Source organism: Rhinatrema bivittatum, chromosome 7 (assembly GCF_901001135.1).
Source record: "Rhinatrema bivittatum chromosome 7, aRhiBiv1.1, whole genome shotgun sequence".
Classification (NCBI taxonomy): domain Eukaryota; kingdom Metazoa; phylum Chordata; class Amphibia; order Gymnophiona; family Rhinatrematidae; genus Rhinatrema; species Rhinatrema bivittatum.
Genome location: NC_042621.1, coordinates 169924316 through 169950031, shown reverse-complemented (window position 1 = coordinate 169950031; position 25716 = coordinate 169924316). Strand labels below are relative to the sequence as shown.

Sequence of the window (25716 nt, the reverse complement as noted above, 5' to 3'; positions counted from 1 at the left end):
CTAAACTATTGCTCTTTTTAACCATGTCTTAAAGACAAGGAGAGCTTTAAATATAGCTCTCAATTCCAGAAGGTTTATATAAAGTCCCTTGGAAGCAAACCACACTAAGATGCGCTCCACAGCACTGTGCAGAGGCATCCTTGTAACCCTATTTAATACTTGCTGAGCCTGCAGAAGATGAAACAGTCAACCACAAAGAAGATTTGAGGGTTGAGTGCATGAGTCCAGAGAGACGTATCTTATGAGACACTGGCTGTACATGTTTGTTCCAATTAAATCTTAAATGCCACAGAGACTGCCATTAGGCAGTCTCTGCCTAATGGCAGTCTCTGTGGCAGGGTGCGACATGAACAATGGCTGGGTGCGACATGAACAATGGCTGCCATATGGTTCAACGTCTCTATAAAGGTCCTGGCTGATACTGATGACTGGTTGAATCAAGGAAAATTAGTTCTTACCTGATAATTTTCGTTCCTGTAGTACCAAGGATCAATCTAGACTGTGGGTAAAGCCCCCGTTCCAGCAGGTGGAGACAGACCTGAGGCTTGCCCATATAAGGACGGAACCCACCCAGGAACCCTCAGTATAACCATTGTCAAAGCAGAAAGGTATAAGATCAAGCAAGTAATAGGATAACTATAAATGTAATTTAAACCAACAAATAATAGTACAATTGAATGAACTGTGTAAACTAAACGCTCTTGTATAACTACCCCTGATCATCGTAACAATGCTTCCTGTGCCTATAAGCAAAATCCAGGAAGACAATGCAGGAATCAAAGAAATCCTATAAGAAGGAAAAAGACAAAAAATACCTGGAAAAAGATTTGAGCGGACAGAAAAGATCGGGCGGGTGTCTGGACTGATCCTTGGTACTACAGGAACGAAAATTATCAGGTAAGAACTAATTTTCCTTTCCCTGTACTTACCAGGATCAGTCCAGACCGTGGGATGTCCCAAAGCTTCCCTAGAAAGGGTGGGACCCAGATAGTCCCACTCGAAGAACCTGCCGACCAAAAGAACCAAAGACTGGAGCCTGAACATCGAGGCGGTTGTGATGAGCAAAAGTATGAAGGGATTTCCATGTAGCCGCCCTACAAATTTCCTGCGGCAACACAGATTGAGACTCCGCCCAAGAGGTTGCTTGAGAATGCAAAGAATGAGCTTTTAGGCCTTCAGGAACTGCTCGGCCCTTGCAAACGTAAGCAGATGAAATCGCATCCTTCAACCAGCGAGTGATTGTAGCTTTAGAAGCTTGCTTCCCCCTGTTGGGTCCACTCCACAGGACAAAAAGATAATCAGAGACACGAAAATCATTGGTGACCTCAAGATAACGCAATAAGACTCGCTTAAGTTCTAGATGACGAAGATCACCACCACCAGAGGCTGCGATGTCCTCTGGAGAAAAAGCGGGAAGTTCAACAGACTGGTTAATATGAAGAGACTAAACAACCTTAGGTAAGAAAGAAGGTACGGTCTTGAGAGAGATGCCCGAGTCCGAAAAACACAAGAAAGAGTCTCTAAAAGATAGAGCTTGAAGTTCGGACACTCTCCTGGCTGAACAGATAGCAATCAAGAAAACAGTCTTGAGAGTCAAGTCTTTGAGAGTGGCACGACAAAGAGGTTCGAACGGAGCCATACAAAGAGCTCAAAGAACCAAATTTAAACGCCACGAAGGACAAATGGACCGGATAGGCGGCTTTAGATGCTTAGCGCCTCTGAGAAAACAAACAACATCCGGATGAGAGGCTACCGGCCGACCTTCAATGGAACCCAAGAGGGAACCAAGCGCCGAGACCTGAACATGCAGGGAGCTGACCGAAAGACCCTTGGAGAAACCTCGCTGAAGAAAAGACTATCACCGCAACAGAAGGGGAATGAGCGGAAACGCCCAAATCCTCGCAGACGTTTTCAAAAACCTTCCAGACCCGGACATAGGTAAGCGAAGTTGTCTGCTTACGAGCCCTAAGGAGGGTAGCAATGACCTCTTCCTTATATCCTCTGCGTCTCAACGTCTCTGTTCAAAAGCCATGCCGCTAGACAAAAGCGATCCACCTGGTTGAAAAATACGGGGACCCTGACGCAGGAGATGAGGCAGATGACCGAGACGAAGAGGACCGTCCGCAGTGAGATTCACTAGGTCCGCAATCCACGGCTGTCGGGGCCATTCGGGGGCCACGAGAAGGACTAGTCTGCGATGGAGCTCTATTCTCCGAAGAACCTTCCCCACTAACGGCCATGGTGGGAACACGTAAAGAAGAACATCGGAGGGCCAGGGAAGAACCAGCGCACCCACTCCCTCTGAGCAATGCTCCCTCCACCGGCTGAAGAACCGGGAGCCTTGGCGTTGGCTAGCATCGCCATGAGGTCTAGGTGAGGGGGACCCCACCTGCGCATGATTAGATCCATCGCTACGTCTGACAACTCCCACTTGCCGGGATCGAGATGTTGTCGACTGAGGAAGTTGGCTTGAACATTCTCCTTGCCTGCTATGTGGGAAGCCGCCAGGCGATCCAAGTGCCTCTCTGCCCAGAGAAAAAGCTTGCTGGCCTCTAGCGCCATTAGACGACTTCGAGTCCCCCCTTGTCGATTTATGTAAGCCACTGTGGTGGAATTGTCTGATAGCACTCGGACCGCTTTGTGACGAATCAGAGGAAGAAAAAACTTGAGCCAGGCGAACCGCTCGGGCTTCTAGACAATTGATGTGCCACCGAGACTGGGACAGGGACCAGAAACCTTGAGTCACATGGGATTGGCAGACAGCCCCCCATCCGGAGAGGCTGGCATCCGTCGTTACTATGACCCAGGAGGGAGTCAAAAGAGGCATCCCCTTGAGAAGGTGAGCCGGGAAGAACCACCATTGTATATTGGCGATGGTAGAGTTGGAGAGAAGGAGAATCTCCTGATACTGTTCCGACTTCGGCTTTCAACGGGACAACAATGCTCTCTGTAAGGGACGCATATGAGCAAACGCCCAGGGGACGAGATTGATCGTGGAAGCCATGGTCCCTAGAACCTGCAGGTAATCCCACGCCGTGGGAAGCGGAAGAGTGACGAAAGTGTTCAACTGATTGATCAAGTTGAGTGTTTGCGAGTCCGAAAGAAAAACTTTTGGAGTAGTTGACTATCCAGTCGAGAGATGTAAGAAGGGCTAAAAACTCCATCTACCGCAAGCATGCAGAGAGCGGCGGACTTGGCCCTTTATCAACCAATCGTCCAGGTAAGGATGGACTAAGATCCCTTCCCGACGGAGAGCTGCCGCAACGACTACCATGGTCTTGGTGAAAGTGCGGGGGGCGGTGGCAAGCCGAATGGGAGAGCCCGAAACTGGAAGTGCTGGCCTAGGATCTGAAAACGAAGAAACTTTTGATGCTCCTGACGAACGAAAATGTGAAAATAAGCCTCCCTGAGATCTAGGGAAGTGAGGAACTCGCCGGGACGGACCGCCGCAATTACTGCCCGTAGAGTTTCCATCTTGAAACAGGGAACCTTGAGGGCCTGATTGACCCTTTTGAGATCCAGAATGGGGCGAAAGGAATCGTCCTTTTTGGGAACAATGAAGTAAATTGAATACTGGCCGGCGCCTTGTTCTTGCACCGGAACCGGAAGGATCGCTCCCAAATCCTGAAGTCTCAAAAGGGTGTGACAGACTGCAGGCCATTTGGAAAGGCCGCAAGGGGACATGATATATAGATCCGGCAGGTCCCTGGCAAACTCTAATGCGTAGCCGTGTTCTATCACATCGAGGACCCAGAGATCGGAAGTGATTTTAGCCCACTCCTCGAGAAACAGAGAAAGATGCCCACCTAAGTTTCGTGCGGAGGAATGGACCGGCTGAATTTCATTGGGGAGCTGATTTAGTGGTAGTGAGTTGCTGATGGCCATCTCGGAAACCCCGACGGCCACGAAAGGAATGGGACCAAGACTGGGACCTGGACGCGCCTCCCCTGGGAAAGGAGCCGCGGGCTCTGCTAGCGTAACGGCAGTTCCCCCTGAAGCGAGAGCGAGTGGGGAAAAAAGACTTCGACTGTTTGGACGGTCCTCTGGCAGCTTATGGACTTTGTTTTCACCCAAGGACTTAATAAGCTGTTCCAGGTCCTCACCAAAAAGCAACTTGCCCTTAAAAGGAAGAGTGCCCAACTGAGCCTTGGAAGAAGCATCAGCGGACCAATTGTGTAACCAGAGAAGACGCCTGGCCTAAAACACAGAAACCATAGCCTTAGCTTGGACCCGAAGCAAGTCATAAAGGGCATCGGCACCATAGGCTATAGCACTCTCTAAACGCTCAGCCTGCTCAGCCTCCACAGACGGGAGGTCCTGGGTGCTGAGTAACTGTTGCAGTCACCTAAGGCTTGCCCGCTGCATGAGACTGCTGCAAATAGTCACCCGGACTCCGAGCTCTAAGACCTAAAAAATGCCTTTCAAATAAAATTCAAGCTTATAGTCTTGCACATCTTGCAATGCAGTAGCGCCCCCCATGGGAATGGTAGTACGTTTTGTAACAGCAGTGACAGAAGAATCTACTTTAGGAATTTTTAACATGTCCAGGCAGTCCTCAGGGAGTGGGTATAGCTTATCCATAGCCCTACCAACTCTGGGGACTCCCATTCCCTGAGAAGAAGCAGGCGGTGCATAGGGTGAAATGGGAAAGCACACGGTAATGCCCTGAGTCCCGCCAGGACCGGGTCCGCATTTGGTGTCCTTGCAGCTGCCACAGAGTCATCTGGTGGGGCATCAATTCCCAACTCGGAGAACAAAGGGAATAAGGGGCTCCAATTCTTCCCGCTGAAATAAGCGCAGGACACGAGGGTCGTCGCCCTCCAGTGGGGGGGGCTTGGGTCGTATTATCAATATCCCCTAAATCAAGCGGGTCAAGATGGAGGCGGGGGGGGGGGTCTGCTGGGGAAGGGGGAACACCCGGAACCACCCGAACCCTAACCGGACCCTGTGGGTCCGGAACCATATCAGGAGACCACACAGGGCGGAGGGAAACCACTGAGGGGGGTCTACCTCCCTTTGTAAACTTGCTAAATAAGACTCATGTAATAAAAGCACAAAATAAAAAAACGGGTCCGTGCTGATTTTTTTTTTGTAGAAGGGGGGGGGAGGGGGCGGGAGAGGTGAGGGGGGGGTCCGAGCCACCCCCCCGAGAGCGAACCAGGCTCAAATCGGGGGGGAAATTGGATCCCCAGCCCCCGGAGAAGCAGGAAGTGTTTCATCTGAAACACCCAAAATGGCCGCCGCTGACGCGGGTTTCCCGGGACAGGAACGGCTTTGAAATTCGTCGGGGAGCCCTTCCCCGAGATCTAAAAGGTGGCGGTTCAATAGAGGAGCCCTCACCCCCTGAAATGCACCTTGATCATACCCCTTCACGGGAGAGTCTGGAGGCCGATTCTCCACAGGCTAAACAGCAAGATGGCTGCGGCACAGCGCAGGGAAGCAGCCGCTAAGGTAATTAAAAACAGCTGAGCAGGGAGCCCCTGAGGAGCTGGGCAGGAGATTGAACCCCGCTCCCTCCTCACAAAATAAACTGCTGCCTTTTATTTATTTGATTAAATAAAGTATATAAAATATATATTCTGGAAAGTGAGTTCTCTTTTTTTTTTTTTGTAAATAAATAATTCACAGAAGCAGGGGCATGAAAGTCATCCCTGAAGGCTCAACCGAGGCTTGTGCATCTCGGGGCACGGCAGCAGTAAACATGGGGAGAGGGACTGGCACCACCAGTATCACCCACACTAGGTCACCGGGAAGGGAACCTAGGCTGACAGAAATCAAAGGGCAAAGCCCCCCTAGGAACCCCAAGAGTGAGGGAGACAAATCTGTCTGCCCTAACACAGTTAGTCAGAGAAAACTGACAAAAAGAATTTTTTTTTTTTTAATAATAATTAAGAAGTAAACTAAAAATGTACTTGCGTGAGCTTGCCCCAGAGAAAGAAGAAAGACAGACTACAGAGGGCAAGCTAAACAAGGAACCAAAGGGTGAGCTGATCCACCTGCTGGAGACAGACAAATACTGAGGGTTCCTGGGTGGGTTCCATCCTTATATGGGCAAGCCTCAGAACTCTGGTCTGTCTCCACCTGCTGGAACGGGGGCTTTACCCACGGTCTGGACTGATCCTGGTACGTACGGGGAAATTGCGAACTATGTGGGTTAGAGTGTTTGTCCTTTGAAGGGGAAGAAAATTCTTTCCTTTTAAGGTATTCATGTAGTATGCTCCTATGAAGTCCAGTTGACATGTTGGAATCAGGTGGGACTACTAAAAGTTCACTATAAATCAGGGGTGGGCAGTTCCGGTCCTAGAGGGCCACAAACCAGTCTGGTTTTCAGGATATCCCTAATGAATATGCATGAGAGAGATTTGCATGCACTCTGCCTCAGTTGTATGCAAAGCTATGTCATGCAAATTCATTAGGATATCCTAAAACCTCGACAGGTTTGAGGCCCTCGAGGACTGGAATTGCCCACCCCTGCCATAAATCCTAACAAGGGTAGGGTTTTGAGTCTACAGGATGTGATTTGATTTAGTTCTTTCGATGATCTGCTCTATATTAGCCAGTCGCCTAAATATGGAAAGATCAAGATTGCTCTTCCTGACACAAGCAGTTACAAGGCACTTGGTGAATAATCTCAGATCAGCTGTTAGGCCAAACAGTAGTATGTGGTATTGATAGTGATTTTCTTTTACAGAGAACCGCAGGTACATAAGAACATAAGAAAATGCCATATTGGGTCAGACCAAGGGTCCATCAAGCCCAGCATCCTGTTTCCAACAGTGGCCAATCCAGGCCATAAGAACCTGGCAAGTACCCAAAAACTAAGTCTATTCCATGTTACCATTGCTAATGGCAGTGGCTATTCTCTAAGTGAACTTAATAGCAGGTAATGGACTTCTCCTCCAAGAACTTATCCAATCCTTTTTTAAACACAGCTATACTAACTGCACTAACCACATCCTCTGGCAACAAATTCCAGAGTTTAATTGTGCGCTGAGTAAAAAAGAACTTTCTCCGATTAGTTTTAAATGTGCCCCATGCTAACTTCATGGAGTGCCCCCTAGTCTTTCTACTATCCGAAAGAGTAACTAACCGATTCACATCTACCCGTTCTAGACCTCTCATGATTTTAAACAACTCTATCATATCCCCCCCTCAGCCATATCTTCTCCAAGCTGAAAAGTCCTAACCTCTTTAGTCTTTCCTCATAGGGGAGCTGTTCCATTCCCCTTATCATTTTGGTAGCCCTTCTCTGTACCTTCTCCATCACAATTATATCTTTTTTGAGATGCGGCGACCAGAATTGTACACAGTATTCAAGGTGCGGTCTCACCATGGAGCGACAGAGGCATTATGACATTTTCCGTTTTATTCACCATTCCCTTTCTAATAATTCCCAACATTCTGTTTGCTTTTTTGACTGCCGCAGCACACTGAACCGACGATTTCAATGTGTTATCCACTATGACACCTAGATCTCTTTCTTGGGTTGTAGCACCTAATATGGAACCCAACATTGTGTAACTATAGCATGGGTTATTTTTCCCTATATGCATCACCTTGCACTTATCCACATTAAATTTCATCTGCCATTTGGATACCCAATTTTCCAGTCTCACAAGGTCTTCCTGCAATTTATCACAATCTACTTGTGATTTAACTACTCTGAACAATTTTGTGTCATCTGCAAATTTGATTATCTCACTTGTCATATTTCTTTCCAGATCATTTATAGACATTTTGAAAAATAAGGGTCCCAACACAGATCCCTGAGGCACTCCACTGCCCACTCCCTTCCACTGAGAAAATTGTCCATTTAATCCTACTCTGTTTCCTGACTTTTAGCCAGTTTGCAATCCACGAAAGGACATCGCCACCTATCCCATGACTTTTTACTTTTCCTAGAAGCCTCTCATGAGGAACTTTGTCAAACGCCTTCTGAAAATCCAAGTATACTATATCTACTGGTTCACCTTTATCCACATGTTTATTAACTCCTTCAAAAAAGTGAGGCAGATTTGTGAGGCAAGACTTGCCCTGGGTAAAGCCATGCTGACTTTGTTCCATTAAACCATGTCTTTTTATATGTTCTGTGATTTTGATGTTTAGAACACTTTCCACTATTTTTCCTGGCAGTGAAGTCAGGCTAACCGGTCTGTAGTTTCCCAGATCGCCCCTGGAGCCCTTTTTAAATATTGGGGTTACATTTGCTATTCTCCAGTCTTCAGGTACAATGGATGATTTTAATGATAGGTTACAAATTTTTTACCAATAGATCTGAAATTTCATTTTTTAGTTACTTCAGAACTCTGGGGTGTATACCATCCGGTCCAGGTGATTTACCGCTCTTCAGTTTATCAATCAGGCCTACCACATCTTCTAGGTTCACCTTGATTTGATTCAGTCCATCTGAATCATTACCCATGAAAACCTTCTCCATTACGGGTACCTCCCCAACATCCTCTTCAGTAAACACCGAAGCAAAGAAATCATTTAATCTTTCCCCGATGGCCTTATCTTCTCTAAGTGCCCCTTTAACCCCTCGATCATCTAACGGTCCAACTGACTCCCTCACAGGCTTTCTGCTTCAGATATATTTAAAAAAGTTTTTACTGTGAGTTTTTGCCTCTACAGCCAACTTCTTTTCAAATTCTCTCTTAGCCTGTCTTATCAATGTCTTACATTTAACTTGCCAACGTTTATGCTTTATCCTATTTTCTTCTGTTGGATCCTTCTTCCAATTTTTGAATGAAGATCTTTTGGCTAAAATAGCTTCTTTCACCTCCCCTTTTAACCATGCCGGTAATCGTTTTGCCTTCTTTCCACCTTTCTTAATTGTGGAATACATCTGGACTGTGCTTCTAGAATGGTATTTTTTTTTTTTTTTTTTTTTTTTTAACAATGACCACGCCTCTTGGACTTTTTTTTTTTTTTTTTTTTTACTTTTGTAGCTGCTCTTTTCAGTTTTTTTCTAACAATTTTTCTCATTTTATCAAAGTTTCCCTTTTGAAAGTTTAGCACGAGAGCCTTGGATTTGCACACTGTTCCTCTTCCAGTCATTAAATCAAATTTGATCATATTATGATCACTATTGCCAAGCGGCCCCACCACAGTTACCTCTCTCACCAAGTCCTGTGCTCCACTGAGAATTAGATCTAAAATTGCTCCCTCTCTCGTCGGTTCCTGAACCAATTGCTCCATAAAGCTATCATTTATTCCATCCAGGAACATTCTCTCTCTAGCGTGTCCCGATGATACATTTACCCAGTCAATATTGGGGTAATTGAAGTCTCCCATTATTACTGCACTACCAATTTGGTTAGCTTCCCTAATTTCTCTTAGCATTTCACTGTCCGTCTCACCATCTTGACCAGGTGGACGGTAGTATACTCCTATCACTATAGTCTTCCCCGACACACAAGGGATTTCTACCCATAAAGATTCAATTTTGTATTTAGTCTCATCCTGTAATCCTTGTAATGGATATATGCATGTAAGCATCTTTCAGATCTAAATTATCAGCTAATCTCAGATTTCCAGATAAGAGAAAAATGCATCCTTCCTTATTTGTTTAGGTTTCTTAAATCCAGAATAGGTTGAAGACCACTCAACTACTTTGGGATTAGGAAATATTGAGAAGAAGTCTTCCACTCTTTATATGACTGGTACTGGTTCTATCGCATGTGCTGCTACTAGGTAGGTCAGTTCTCTTCGACTATGATGCTGATTTTGGAAACTAGATAAGGCTGTGGAGGTGTCAGATGAAGTTCAACTTGAAAGTTTAGGCAATATCCCCTGAAAATTATCTTGAGAACCCAACAGTCTGAGGTGATAAGTGACCATTGGGGTGAAAAAAAAAATCAAAGCCTTCTCCTCATCAAAGAGCTTCTAAAGAAGAGGAATTGCAATAATTCAGAATGCCAAAAATTTGGTTCAAGTACTGTTGGGCAGATCTCTGTTGTGTTCTCTCTATGGGGCAAGTTGCTATCTGTTGTTGTGGCTGCTGAAGTTGCTGCTGGGGACATTGTCTATAATAAGGATATGGTCAGTATCTCTTGTGGGAGTAGTAGTATTGTTTTCTGAAAGGCTGCTTTTGGTATTTTCTGTGTGAGGACTGTTTTGCAGTAGCTGCTGTTTGCAAAGTGAAGCAAAGATGTTTTATGAGGTTGGCAGTCTCAAACTTTGTCACCGAACAGGTTATCCCCAGAATGCAGAACATCAGTCAACTTGTCATGCACATCCTCTCTAAAAATGACATTTTAAGGCATGGGAGCCTTCTGGACACTATAGATAAGAACATAAGTTGTATACTGGGTCAGATTGAGGGTCCATCAAGCCCAGCATCCTGTTTCCAGTTTCCAACAGTGGCCAATCCAGGATACAACTACCTGGCAAGTACCCAAAATTTAAAAAGATATTGGTGATGATCTTGATTGTGTGTCAAAGGCATCATTAACTGATCTAATTAAATGTTTTGGACATTCATCTGCTTCACTGATATAGGGTGTAAACTTGTCCTATCACAGGAAAGACTTCCTGATGAGTCCCTCATCTTTTGCAGGATGTTAGATACTAGACCATTTGGAACTGATGCACGAAATTCTGGACTAACACTGCTTATTGAAAATATTTTCTCCCAACAGCATCCAATAATTTTGCATCCTTCCCAGGAGGAGTACTAGAATGTAATTTTGATCTTTTGGCTTTTTTAGGGCAGACTCCACCACTGAAAGGTGCAGTGACATTTAGAGTTTTGCCACTCCTGGTCACTTTTGATGCTGTGGTGCTCCCCATCTCCCTGCACATGACAGGAGGGAAGGGGAGGAGAGGGGCTTGGCTGGATTAGGGGGCAAAGCAGCTTTCTTTGCTTTGCTGTCTGCTCCACTCTCACCCTCCTCTTCTCTGCATGCTGCCTAGAAGGAGAGAGCTATTCCTTTGCTGAGTGAGATTCAGAGCAGCTGGGAGGCAATAAATCTTTAGTCAGCCTGATTTCTGCCATTCTAGGCACAGGCCTACTGTGCCTATTCTCAAATCCAGATCTGGTAAGGTAGCTGGACTTTTCTGTGTTCTGGGCAGAGTTGAATTTTGTACTTTAAATCTATTTCCTGGCCATTGGAGGTATGAAGCTAGTTTGCCAAATCTTAGAATGAAGATCTTAAAAGTTCTTTATGTATAGAGTAAATCATAGCTTGCTTAGGCTCCTGTATGAATTTTCTGAGTAACAGGAAGTTTTATCGTGTCTGAATTTATTTCTCTAATTTAAAATGTTGATCCCGGTGAACTGGCAGAAGGCAACCCCGTGGATTCTTCAAAGGACTGGAAAGAGTGAAATCCAAAGGATAAAAAGAGAATCATCGTCAGAATCAGAAATTAGCTCTAGAACCTCTTGATAATGCTCTATCTTTTGAAAGTATGGAACCAAGAAAGACTTTTCATGAGCCTATGGAACAAGGAACAGTGATTGTAGCTCAGCAGAAACCTTTTCTAAGACTGGTTCCATGAACAATAGAGACGTAGATGGGATATAATTATGAATAAATGCCAACCATAAGTTTTGCATGAAGGGGGTGACACTCAGACACAGCAGAATGAAATGTCACTGAAGAAGCATCCAACTCTGTTACCAAGACCAATTGAGTATGTTTTTCAATTGTGGGTCTAGTAAACGATGCTCCACTGAATAAGGAAAATTGGTTCTTGCCTGCTAATTTTTGTTTCTGGAATAACACAGATCAATCCAGATGCATGCATTTTGCCTCTGTCTCCAGTAGATGGAGACAGAGAAGAAAAGCTTTACTGATACTGCTGCTTAACATAGTGTAGTACCTGCAGTCCCTCAGTTTTGACCTGTACCCAAGCCAAGATGAGATCAAAGTCAAGAAACTAACTTCACACCCTACCAGCCAAAGCAGGGGAAAGATGGAGCCCCTGAATTGGAGCCCTTTCACCAGTAACGGGGACTGAAACACCTGAACCACAACAGATAAAATAATTTCTCCACTATTTATACTTATAAGAGATCAGTCTTTCCAGATAGGGTGAGACTCTGAACTGATCTGTGGTATTCCAGGAATGAAAATTGGCAGGTAAGAACCAATTTTCCTTTCCTGTTCATACCCCAGATCAGTCCAGATGCAAGGATATATCCAAGCTCCCCTAAACCAGGCAAGAAAACTAAAGATAGTCTCGCAGCACACTCTGCCCAAAACATACCTCTTCCGGCACCTAAACATCAAGTCAGTAAAAGCTTGGTTAAAGTGTGTAGAGAAGACTAAGTCACTGCCTAACAGATCTCCTGTGGAGAAACCAACTGGCACGCCACACAGAAGGCCACCTGTACCCTGGTAAGTGTGCCTGCAATCCCTCGGGAGTCAGTTGTCCTTTACAAATATACAAAAATTGCCTCCTGCAGCCACCACACAACTGTAGCCTTGGAAACATTATAGCCTTTCTTCGCTCCACTAAATAGAATGAAGAAGTGATCGAATCTCTGGAACCAGTTGGTCACTTTCAGATAATACAACAAGGCTCGACAAACATCCAAATGGAGCTCCCTTAAATGCAGATCTGCCAAATCCAATTTCTGAAAAGCCATGAGCTCTACTGTCTGACCAAGGTGAAATGCAGAAACCAACTTCAGCAAAAAGGAAGGAACAGTGCTCAATGACACCCTGACCTATGTAAACTTAAGAAACAAATCTCAACATGACAAAGCTTGAAGTTCCGAAATCCTCCTGGCCAAACAAATCGCTACCAAACTACTTTCATGGTAAGATCTTTCAGTGTTGTCTGTCTCAATGGCTCAAATGCGGGACCACAGAGTACCCATAGCACCAGGTTAAGATTTTATATAGAACACATTTTCTGTCCTGGAGGATGCAAATGCTTTACCAATCTAAGGAAACTGAACTACGTGAGGATGCAAAGTTAAAGATACTCCATGTACTTTACCACGAAAACAGCCTAAGGCTGTCACCTGAACTCTAAGGGAATTATAAGCAAGGTCTTTCCTTAGACTTTCATTAAAAAAGCCAAGATATGAGACACTGAAGCATGAGTAGGCTCCACTCCCTCCTTGAGACACCACGCTTCGAACACTCTCCATACCCTGCCATAAGCCTAGGAGGTGAAGTGCCCTAGCCTGAAGCAAAGTGGTAATGACTACTTCTGACCATCCCTTCATCCATAAGCAATTCATCTCAAAAGTCAAGCCGCGAGATAAAGCAATCTGCCTGTTCCAAGACAAATAGTGCCTGATGAAGCAACCTTTGCAGATGCTCCAGCCTTAAGGGACCATCCACTGCAGGATTTACCAGATCTGTGAACCACAGATGACATGGCCACTCTGGAGCTACATGAATCACCTTTTCCAGGATGCTTCTTGACATGCTATATCACCCTATCAGGGGCCAAGGAGGAAAACGTAAAACTGTATTCCTGCCAGCCATAGGAGAATCAGGGCATTTAGCCCCTCTAATCCAACCTCTTGTATGAGACTGAAGAAGTGGCACACCTTGGCATTCTGCCATACCATCAAATCCAGTTGTGGACTGCACCACCTGGCCCAAATGAGAGCCCATGCTTCTGTTGATATCTGCCATTCCCCAGGATTGAACACCTGTTGGCTGAGGAAGTCTACCTGACCACTGTCTACCCCAGCCACATGGGGCACCACAACAGCCACCAGGTGTTGGTCTGCCCAATTGAAAGGTTTGAGCCTTTTGAAACACCATAAGGCTCTTGGATTCCCCTTGGCGACTGATTTATGCACTGTTGTCACATTGTTCGATAAGACCTGACCCACCTGAGGAGAACAAAGCCATGTAAACCGTCTTGGTCTCTAAATAACTGATAGATCACGACACGCTTTCGACCACAGACCCTGAGCCATTTGCCCTTGGCACCCTTCAAGCCTGCATCAGTGGGCACCATCATTCAATCCAGGACTTCCACGTCCACCCCTCACTCCAAATTGGCCCAAGAAAATCACTATGAGAGACCAGACCTGGATTGCCCCTGAAGCGGTAGCAGGAGCTGGAAGTCCTCTGAATGTGGGATCCAGCAGAACAAAAGCGCCTTCTAAAGTGGTGTTATGTGTGTGAACACCCAAGGTACTAGCTTTAACTTAGAAGCCATAGAACCCAGGACTTTTAAATAATCTCATACCTTGGGAACCAAAAGTTGCAATCTGCGATGGACCCATATCTAACACTTCATCACCCTGTTTACTGTAAGAAATATTTTGCCCATTTTAGTGTTGAACTATGTGCCCAGATACTCCAAGGACAGAGTTGAAACCACAGTACTCTTTGCCATGGTCATCATCCAGCCCAGAGATTGTAACTTCTGCATGACCTGCTTCACCGACTGTTGTCATTGAGTTTCCAACTTCGCTCAAATAAACCTGTTGTCCAGAACAGGTGGACTAAGACACCTTCCTTTCTCAAGCCTGTGGCTACCACCTCCATCACCTTGGTGAACATCCACGGTGCTGTCGTTAGCCCAAACGGGAGTGCTCAAAACTGACAATGTTCCCCACAGGACCAACATTACGGGAATTTTTGATGTTCCTCCCTGATCGGGATGTGCAGATAAGCTTCTGTCAAATCCAACGAAGCCAGGAGCTCCCCCTTGCGCCCCCACCGCTATCACTGATCGCAGGGTTTCCATGAGAAATCACCGCACCCTCAGATCCACATTCATCTCTTTCAGATCTAGAATGGGCCGATTCTTCCTTGGGAACTCCCTTCTCTCTCCTATGGCTCTCCTGAGCCATGCATACTTGTTTCCCTTTTTTTTTTTTTTTTTTTAAAAGAGAGATAGGCCACTTAAGAGAACCCAGCCAGCAAGCAGAGAAATAAATGAATAAGGATACTTCCCTTATGCTGCCACAAATGAGCCCCAAACAAGAAGAAGGTCCATGGGAAAGCAGGGAGCCAGACCACTGGCTTTCAATTCCCCACTAACACCAGGCCGAGCCACTTCGGATTACCAACCCCCTGCTCGCCCTGCTCTACTAGGGGAATGATCTTGCCAGGATTTGCTCCTAGGAGCAAATTTGTCTTCAATACTCTTTTTTTTTTTTTTTTTTTTAAATCCCAAGGTTAAAGATTTTGCACTGCTACCATCTGCTGCAGACAGAGAAATTGTGAGAGACTGCTACTATGTTAAGTATCAGTAAAGCTTTTCTTCTCTGTCTCCATCTGCTGAGGTAGGGAGGCAAAACCCATGCGCCAGGACTGATCTGGGGTATGTCAGTCCTGTAATTTCCGGTACCAAAGCAGCCAATGTAACACCAGCATTACCAAAATCTGCAGCACCAAGATGCTGGTGCTGGAGGTGGATGGTGTCATCTTTTTCTGCACCAATGAAGTTTCAGCATAGTATTTTTTTTTGGAGGTTGGCAGTGCTAAGGGGACTTCTTTCTTTCCCCTTTATATTTGGCATGAGAGCTGGGCGAATCCTATCTTCGGCACTTAGGAAACTGACTTTCTTTTTTTTTCGGTGCTGATTTATCTGAACCTTTCCTTTCTTTATCCGAAAGGGAGGACAAATGATACTTCAATTTAAGCTCCCTGTATGAGAGCACTCTAGGGAACATTCTCCAACATGCTGTGCAATTACTCATGTCATTCGAGGAGCTCAAGCAGTAAACACAGGTTTCAGGGAGATCCAGGCTGGACATCTTATGCCTGCATTTGTACATAATTTCAAGGGTCATTTACTTGACTTGAATAGTTCCTCAGACATAGAACTAGAAGAATGAAGAGACTAACCTAATTCTAAATTTTATTTTAAGAGGCGATTGAAAGAAAACACTGGGAATAAGAAAATACTGAAAAAAAAAAAAAAATGGAGAAAACTTGAAAAAATATGAAAAATATCGTGAATAGCTAATGAGACAGCAGAAATGTTCTTTTGCTTCAGTGGAAGAAAAACGACTGAGAAAACTGGCACAGACCACCCACACATGCTCAAAAGACTTCTAGGTATTTTTGTGCTCTGAGTGAGCACGTTCAGTATCGGCAGTGTACAATGACATCACTCATTTGTGTGGCCAAAATTGCCCTGCTTGTCCACAAAGAACATATTTTACTGAGCAGGATTCTATAAGAGTCACTTGCCTGGTAGCACGAAGAACTAGCCCTAGCTTACAGATCTTGTAGCATAGGAATTCTCAAACCTGCCCTGGTGACCCCATAGCCAATCAAAGTTTTCAGGATAGTCACAAAGAATACACGAGATAAATTTGCATATGCTTGGTTTCCAGTGTATGCAGTTTTATTTCATGTACAGTCATTGCGAAAATCCTGAAAACTCAACTGGCTGTGGAGTCATCAAGACTGGGAAGCCTCATTGTAGTGAGTATTGTATTCCCAGAGAAACAGAATTATGCTTTTGGAAACACTACATGCAAAATTCCCTTCATTTTACAAGCATATTTAGTTTTCAATTCATCATCAGGTCTTACTTGTCAGTTTCATGAAAAAAAAGTTGTAGGGAATACTCTTTTGAGAATTATGCTCTCTTCATAAGGTCAATACAAAATGAGCTAAGGATGATAAATTTTGCATATACAAGTCAACTCTAGACTAGGTTACAACATTGTTTTCAAAGCTGTTAAAACAAATTCTAAAGAAACAGGAATGAGGAGAGAGGGAGGTGATGTCTAAACAAACAGACTTTAATTTATGCAATGACATGTGAAACATTTAGAGGCAGTGTTATTCTCGTTTTGTGTTTGTGGGTAAAATGCTCAATACTTCTGGTCCTGAAAGAAGCATCACTAGTAAAGGCTGCCTCCCTTCTGCCAATGACACTGCTGAAGACCAGGCCCCCCCTTTCCCTCCCCACATTGCGAAAGGTCAGGTTTCTTTGGCCCTCTCTTCAGCTGCTGCTGCAGGCTTGGCCAACTGCCTTACTCCCCACTGCTGTCTCAGGCTGGACTGCATCCCCTCTTCCTGTACCTGCCAGTCCCGGCTACCTCCATCCTGCTGCTATGAACAACTGCCCCCCACTTTCCTCCAGCACTCTGGACTGCTGTGGTCACACTTTAGTTGCTAAGTACCAGAAAAGAGGCAGCAGTAGCAATGGAGGTCAGAAATGGCAAATGAGTGGGGAGGAGAGAGAGGAGGCGGTAAGAAAGAAGACTGGGTGAGAAATGAGAGACAGGAAAAGAAGGGAAGAAAGACTATGGGAGGGAACAACAGAAGGAATGGAAGGGAATGGAAAAAGGAAGGGAAGGGAACTACAGAAGGAATGGAGAAAAAACTGAAGACTGAAGAGGAGAGTGGTGACTGAGGGAAGGAGAAAGAGAGAGTGTGTGAAAGAATAAGGGTAAGAGGAGAGAAGGAAGGAAAAATAAGTAAGGAACCACAAACTGACATCAAAAACAAAGTATGTCAAAAACAAGAGAGAAAAGTAAATTCTACTATACATACCTTTTCAGGAAAAGTTAATATTTTGGCAACATGGACGGGAACAGCTACTTCATCTATACGCAAGTTAGGATCAGGTGAGATGACTGTTCTTCCAGAGAAGTCCACTCTCTTTCCAGAGAGGTTTCCCCGAAATCGACCTTTAAACATCAATAACACAGTTATTGCAATACCTGGGTTTGGAAAATACATACTAGATTCTGTGTTCTATACAAGGTTGAACTCTGTTGATCAAGTATTTGCTTGCTACTGAGAGAACATAACATTATATATTTGTTTACTTACAATGGTAACTTTTATGCAAATATAGTGCAACCACCTTTAAGAAGCACAAGGTACAAATTGGTTTTAGCACATGAGCCCTGATTTTATTGATGTATATCTATGCCCTTGGAACAGAGAGTACTCTACATTATTTATATACTCTGGATATGCAGGGCACAGAGAACATTTAAAGGGTCCCGTTAAGTAGCAATTTGAAACATTTCAGTGTTTATGAGTTTCACTGTCATCTTAGCTATACTTTAATAGATAAATGTGGGTGCTGCAGCTCGCAGAAAAAGATGGGATGACCCAAAAAATACTAAACGTAGTTTTCAAATATCTGGATAAAGCTTTAACACCCCACATCAATGCACTGCAGGGTTTGTAGCTTTGTTTATCTCTTTATAGGTACAATACCAGAAAGCTCCTCATTGTAATTCTGAAAGATAGAACTTACCCGTCTCCTATGATTGAAGTCCTCAAAGGGCTAACTATGCATGTTACCATTACAGTAAACGAAGAAATCAGTTCTTACCCAATAATTTTCGTTCCTTGAGTCCCAGTCAGACCAGTACATAATACCAGCAGATTGAGTCAGATCAAAAGGTTCACTGACACTGCCCCTTATATACACCCGTGCTGACCTCAGCTTGCCAATATTCTCCGTCTCTAGCATTCCATGCTGTGGAAAAAGGCCTGGTTAGGCTACAAGAAGAGGAATGATTTCTGGGGCAGCTCCTATGGTGAAAGGCCAGTCCTCCCTCCCCCAGTTAAGCATGACACTAGGAAAGAGTTATAGGCGGCTCCTGAGCTGAAAGTTTTTCTCCCTCCCACTTCAGGGGGCTGCCTATAGGGGCTAATAAATCTTCCCCTGCATTCTCACTTTTTTTCTTAGTAATGTTAGACACTGCATCTCTTTACTTCAATATTCCTCAGGATGAAGCTATTAATATAGTTGAATCTATACTAGATCAATGAGTCCTTCAACCGAGAATTCAGACTTCCTTTTTAGTGGCACTTACCCGTCTAGCACTTACTCAGAATTATTTTCTATTCCTTAATCAATTTTATCAGCAAATTAAAGGTACAGCCATGGAGGCCACAATGGCCCCCTCAATTGCCTGTTTATGCGTAGCCCATTTTGAGGCAGTTTACATTGATTCTTCACCCTTTAAACAGTTTTTTCCTTTACGGCTCCACTACATCGATGATGTTTTTCTTCTTTGGACTGGTTCTTTAATCCAATTCTACATGTTCATGGATTGGCTCAACACTCGTGATTCAAATCTTCAATTTGAATTCCATCTACATTCATCTCATATCTCTTTTCTTGACACTGGTTACAGTGGGTCCTGGCTCTTTTGAGACATCTCTTTTCCAGAAACCGACAGATTGCAATACATTATTACACTATTCCAGTTTTCATCTTCTTTCATTGCGGGATAATATACTGTTAGGACAGTTTTTTTTAGACTTCGGTGCCTTTGTCTTCCCGCTCAGACTTCATTTCCAAGTCATAATCATTGCTGAAAGGCTTCCGTCAAAGAGGTTACCCTTTCACATGTTCTAAAAAGAGCTTTTAGATGGCCCTATATATCAGAGATTTACTGTTTCTCTCACATCCACATGAATCTTCTGAACATATAACCTGTATTCTTCCATTCTCAGAAAGGGCAAAACAAATTTGTCAGATTATTCGACAACATTGGTCTATTCTCAGTCTGCATCCGGCATTCTGTTATACACCTAGATTCGCTTTCTGTAGGGGCCACAATCTCCATGATCGATTAGTTCACTCTGAATTACAGTGTTCCTCTCAATATTCTCCTCCAGTTCTTGGTCATCACCCCTGTTCACAGTGTTCTGTTTGCCCGTTTTCACTATCACTTGTGGAATTTGTACATCTAATTATGGGCAAATCGCATCTATTGAACCATACACTTCTGACTGTACCACAAAAGGTGTTATATATGTGATTCTTTGCCCTTGCCCCCAGTCTATGTTGGAAAAATGTTTCGTTCACTAAAAACAAGGATAATTGAACATAACTCTAGTCTCCGGTCAAGCTGCGTGGAAGCCCCACTTGTTGCCCACTGCTTGTCCTCCTCGCATTCAATTGAAGATTTGAGGTTTTTGGCTCTTGAATCTTGCCCTCTCCCTAATCGAGGCAGCAATTTTCCAATTTATTAATTTGCCACGAACAACATTGGATTTTCGAGCTTAACTCCCTTACACTGATGAGTCTCAATAAAGAAAAAGAATGGCCTGTTTTATTGTAGAATCTTTCAATTTTCTGACATGGTTCTTCTTTTGTGTGACTTCTATTCATTAGTTTTCTTTTTCGGCAGTTTCAGCCTTCTATTCGGCTTATATGCCCTTAGCGGGGTTAGTTTCACTTTCAGTTCCCTTTCCAGTCCTTTTCCCTATGTTGTAGTTAGTTTAGTTATCTATCAGTCTTTACATTCACTCTTTTATAGTGGCTCTCTTTCAGGTCCTCCCCCCTTTGGTCTTTTTCCTTTGATGCACATTATCATGAGGTTTCCCCACCTTATTTATGATTGGCTCTTGATTTTTTGGCAAGCTTTTTCTTTACATTAGGTGTCCCATTTTCACATTTGGCAGGCAATTCTCGTTACTGGTAAAGGACAGGTAATCAGGTTCTTCGTGTTGATTAATGGAGAAATTACTTACCTGATAATTTCATTTTCCTTAGTGTAGACAGATGGACTCAGGACCAATGGGTATAGTGTGCTTCTGATAGCAGTTGGAGATGGAGTCAGATTTCAATCTGATGTCAGCACTACATATACCCGTGCAAGATGCTCTGATCCTCAGTTTTCTCCTCGAAAAGCAATTATGGATATATGTGTGTTTGGATAATTTTGATTCAGTTGGTTAATGATTAACTTGATAACTCGGATTGGTTGACGTGGTTTCTAGCTGGAGACCGCCAGGGCACTCAACCGAGAAACGCCGACACCTGGTAATATGGGTGTCTGAACTAGAGATAAGGGTTGGCTTACCTGTGCTTGTGTTGTACTCGGGGGAAGATCCCCCAAGGATTCTTGATTGTGAGGCAGCCATGGGCAGGGTGCTGAGTCCATCTGTCTACATTAAGGAAAATGAAATTATCAGGTAAGTAATTTCTCCATTTCCTAGCATATAGCAGATGGACTCAGGACCAATGGGATGTACAAAAGCTACTCCCGAACCGGGTGGGAGGCTGCCTGTGGCCCATTTAGTACTGCTTTGTGAATGCTGTGTCCTCCTTGGCCTGAACATCCAGGCGATAGAATCTCGAGAAGGCGTGGATGGAGGACTACGTTGCTGCACGACAGATCTCTGCGGGTGACAGCATCCTGGTTTCTGCCCAGGACACTGCCTGGGCCCTTGTGGAATGGGCCTTGACTTGTAGATGTGGAGGCTTGCCTGCCTCTATGTAGGCCGCCTTGATTACTTCTTTGATCAGCGGGCAATGGTTGCCTGCGAGGCCGCTTCCCCTTGCTTTTTCTCGCTGTGAAGAATGAACAGATGGTCTGTCTATCGTACAGGTTCCAATCTTTCCAGGTATCGGACTAGGAGTCTGCAGACATTCAAGTGGGGAAGAAGGCATGAGTCTTCCGAGTCCTTATGCTCGTCTGGAGATGGCAGTGAGATGGTTTGGTTTAGATGGAAGTGAGAAACCACCTTTGGCAGGAAGGAGGGTACAGTGTGCAGCTGTATGGATCCCGGCGTGAATCTGAGGAACGGCTCCCAGCATAATAGTGTTAGAAGTTTGGAGATTCGACGGGCTGAGCAGATTGCCACAAGGAACGCCGTCTTCGAGGTCAGGAGCCGTAGGGACAGGCTGCGAGTTGGTCTGAACGAAGCTCCCGCTAGGAAGTCTAACACTAGATTGAGACTCCATACGGGTATCCGCCACTTTAGTGGCCAAATGTGCTTGACCCCTTTTAAGAAGCGGGAGACGTCTGGGTGGGCCACTAGGCTAGTGCCGTCCACTCTGGATCTGAAGCTGGCCAGGGCAGCCAGTTGCACCTTGATGGAGTTGAGGGACAACCCTTTGTTTACGCCATCCTGCAGAAATTCCAGGATCATGGGGATTTTGACTGTCCGTGGAAGGATGTCGCAGTCCTCACACCAGGCTTCGAATAGTCTCCATATGCGTATATATGTTAAGGAGGTGGAGAACTTGCACGCTTGGAGCAGTGTGTCAATTACTGGGCCTGAGTATCCACTCTTTTTCAGGCGAGACCTCTCAATGGCCCTACCGTAAGCGAGAATCTCGTTGGGTCTTCGTGGAGGATCGGTACTTGCTGAAGTAGATCCCTGTGTGGAGGTAGGCATAGAGGGTTTCCCGCCAGAAGTTTTTGCATGTCCACGTACCACGGTCTTCTTGGCCAGTCCGGGTCCACTAGAAGTACCAGCCCTTTGTGGTGTTCCATCTTGCGGATGATTCCACCCAGTAGTGGCCATGGAGGGAAGGCGTACAGTAGGTCCTCCTGAGGCCAGGTCTGGACGAGGGCGTCGATTCCCTGGGACAGCGGTTCCCTTCTTCGGCTGAAGAACTTGGGAACCTGGGTGTTGTACCCGGTTGCCAGAAGATCCGTGGCTGGGGTTCCCCAGTGGTTTACTATCTGCTGGAAGGCTGCTGTAGACAGAGTCAATTCTCCTGGATCCAGACTCTCTCTGCTGAGGTAATCTGCAGTAACGTTGTCTTTTCCCGCGATGTGGGCGGCTGATATACCTTGTAGGTTTGATTCTGCCCACATCATTAGGGGCTCTATTTCCAGAGACACCTGCTGGCTTCTGGTTCCCCCCTGGCAGTTGATGTAGGCCACTGTTGTGGTGTTGTCCGACATGACTGACTGATTTGCCCTGGAATCTGTGACTGAACTGTAGGCAGGCTAGTCTGACTGCTCGGGCTTCCAGTCTGTTTATGTTCTATGCTGACTCTTCTTTGTCCCATTGCCCTTGAGCTGTTAGCTCCTGGCAGTGGGCTCCCCATCCCCGCAGGCTCACATCCGTGGTGAGCAAGGTCCATTCCGGTGTGGATAGGCTTGTTCCCTTGCTCAGATGGTCTTCTTGGAGCCACCACTGTAGTTGGTTTCAAACCTTCGCCGGTAGCTGGAGGGGGGCGGAGTAGTTTTGAAACATCGGTTTCCACCGTGAGAGTAGGGAGTGTTGTAGGGGCTGCATGTGGGCCCTTGCCCACGGGATGACTTCTATGGTTGATGCCATGAATCCGAGGACTTGGAGATAGTCCCATGCCGTGGGGAGAGTTGAATTCAACAATGCTCAAAGTTGTTCCATCAATCTCCTCCTCCTTGTAGGGGGAAGGGTGACTTTGTTCCATTTGGTGTCAAACCGGACTCCCAGGTACTCTAGGGATTGGGAGGGCTGCAGGTGGCTCTTGGGTGTATTGACCCACCCGAGGTTCTGCAGTAGTTCCTCGACTCTGGTGGTTGCTTGATGGCTTTCCTCTGGCGATTTCGCTCCGATCAGTCAATCGTCCAGATATGGATGCACGAGGATTCCTTCTTTCTTCAGTGTCGCCGCTACTACTACCATGATCTTGGTGAATGTTCGGGGAGCCATAGCTAGTCTGAATGGTAGGGCCTGGAACTGGTAGTGATGGCCCAATATCGCGAAGCATAGGAAATGCTGATGGATGCAATGCATTGGTATGTGGAGATAGGCTTCTAACAGATCCAGGGAGGTCAGGAATTCTCCCGGTTGTACCGCCTTTACGTCCAAACGTAGGGTTTCCATGCGGAAGCGGGGTACCTTCAGATAGCGATTGACGGTCTTGAGGTCCAGAATGGGCAGGAATGTTCCCTCTTTCTTGGGTACGATGAAGTAGATGGAATAGTGCCCAGAATTTTGTTGGTGCGGGGGCACTGGTGTTATTGCCTTTAGGGCGAGTAGTTTTGATAGTGTGGTTTCCACTGCCTTCCTTTTGGAGGGGTCGTGGCACGGAGAAATCACAAACTTGTCCGGGGGGATGATGTGGAAGTCCAGGTAGTATCCCTCTCGGATGATGGATAGGACCCAATTGTCCGACGTTATTGTGACCCATCTTTGGTAGAATAGGGCAAGCCTGCCCCCTATGATCTCTTCCTGTAGATGGGTCTGCTGAGTCTCATTGCGTGTTGCGGCTGAGGCCTGGTCCCGAGCCGGCTCTTTTGTTGTGTCTGTTCCGAAAGGACTGCCCTTTGCCGACGAGGCGGGGGGCTTGGTAAGTGTTTTTGTATGGTCTATACCACTGGGATCCTCTGCCCTTGGGTGCCCGGGGAGAGGGGCGTTGGTTCCTCTTGTTCCTGTCCTCCGGTATACAGGGTACTGGAGACTCACCCCATTTGTCGGCTAATTTGTCCAGGTCGCTTCCAAACAGGAGTGTTCCTCTAAAGGGCATTCTCGTGAGCCTCATCTTAGAGGTCATGCTGGCTGACCAGCTTCGGAGCCAGAGCTGTCTTTTGGCTGCCACTGTGGACGAGAGACTCCTGGCTGAGATGCGTACCAGGACTGAGGTCACATCTGTGAGGAATGATATTGCCTGGTCTAATGCCTCGATTGGCCATAGCCAGGCAGGCGCGAGATACCACGGTGCAGCACGCAGCGATCTGTAAGGTCATAGCTGATACATCGTAAGACTGCTTGAGGATGGATTCCTGCCGTCTGTCATTGGCATCCTTTAGTGAGGCTCTTCCCTCAACTGGTATGGTAGTGCGCTTTGTAGTGGTGCAGACCAGGGCGTCGATCTTGGGAAACCTCAGGAGTTCCTTCATCACAGGGTCCAAGGGGTAGAGAGCTTCTAGGGCTCGACCTCCCTTAAAGGTGGCCTCTGGCGCGTCCCATTCCAGGTCGATCAGTTGTTGTACGGCCTCTAGCGTAGGGAAATGGCGTGAGGTCTGACGGAGCCCGGCCAGGAAGGGGCTCGCCTTAGACTCTGCTGTGTTGCATGTGTCCGGGATGGTCAATGCCTTCAGACTCGTGGCTACGAGATCTGATAATTCGTCTTTTGGGAAGAAGCGCATCATGGTGCGATGTGGTTCCGTTCCTGGAGGGAGTTCCCCCTCTTCCAGGGGTTCTGATTCCTCCTCTGAATCATTTGTGTCCCCTAGGGGGAGGTATTTGTCCAGGGGAGGCTCATCTGGTGAAGGCCGGGAGGGGCCTGGGAGGTTCTGGACCACTGGCGGGGGTTGCGGTTGTGCCGATGGTGGCCCTGGTCTGTGCATGGATGTAGGATTGCAGCTCAGCGAAGAATCCCGCTCAGGTGAAGTTGCCTGGGACTGCATTGGGTCCGACGGCGCTCCCCAAGGGCCCCATTGTGGAGTGGCCGAGTTGGGAATAAAAAGGTCCAGGGTAGTCTCGCTGGTGGATCCGGAGTCCTCTACAGGCTGAGGGGGACCTTGTCTCTGCTCCCCCCGAGCTTCTTCGCAGAGCAGAGGTCACCTCTGGCTGTGCCGCTCTCAGGTGGCATGCCGAGCAGAGGACTGGATCTTTAGATGTCTTGGACGGCGGTGCCATGATTTGCGCGTGTATCCTGTACAGGTGCGCGTGCCGGGAGGCCTGGTTGTGCGTTCCGGATGCGTATACATAGTGCGCATAGGAACGGAGATGCATGCATGGCTGTGCGCGCGGGCCTAGTTCTGCGCTTGGCACCCTTGAGCGTGCCGCTGTGCGCCCGGCCCCCATGTGTGCACGGCGTAGATGCGCGCACCGCTATGTGCACAAGTACTTTGTGCGCCCGGCTGGCCTCTGTGCACATGGCTCGGTTGTGCGGGCGATGAGGCGACCAGGAGGGGGAAAGGCGCCGGCGACCACACGTAAGATGGCGCCCCCCCCCCAGGGGGTCTCCACGTGGGAGGACCCTCTTGCTGGATCGGGGTCTAGCCCGGACGGGGCTGCTCAACCCGAATGTAGACGCTGGAGGGATGATCTGTAACTAAATGGAATTCAATTATTGTATCTTCTCTTGACACAATCGCTCCCTACAAACAATTTCAGTCAAATAGCA

The 25716-nt window shown here is 46.3% G+C and overlaps 1 protein-coding gene across 3 annotated transcripts in view; it reads right to left on the bottom strand.

The window, feature by feature from the left end:
- The window catches only part of POLR3A (RNA polymerase III subunit A), a 222880-nt gene that overhangs the window by 146269 nt on the left and 50895 nt on the right, over positions 1-25716 (bottom strand). For all 3 annotated transcript variants that reach the window (XM_029609511.1, XM_029609509.1, XM_029609510.1), the window contains exon 8: positions 17439-17575. In XM_029609511.1, the coding sequence (XP_029465371.1) occupies positions 17439-17575 (137 nt within the window). The remainder of the gene's footprint in view (positions 1-17438; positions 17576-25716) is intronic.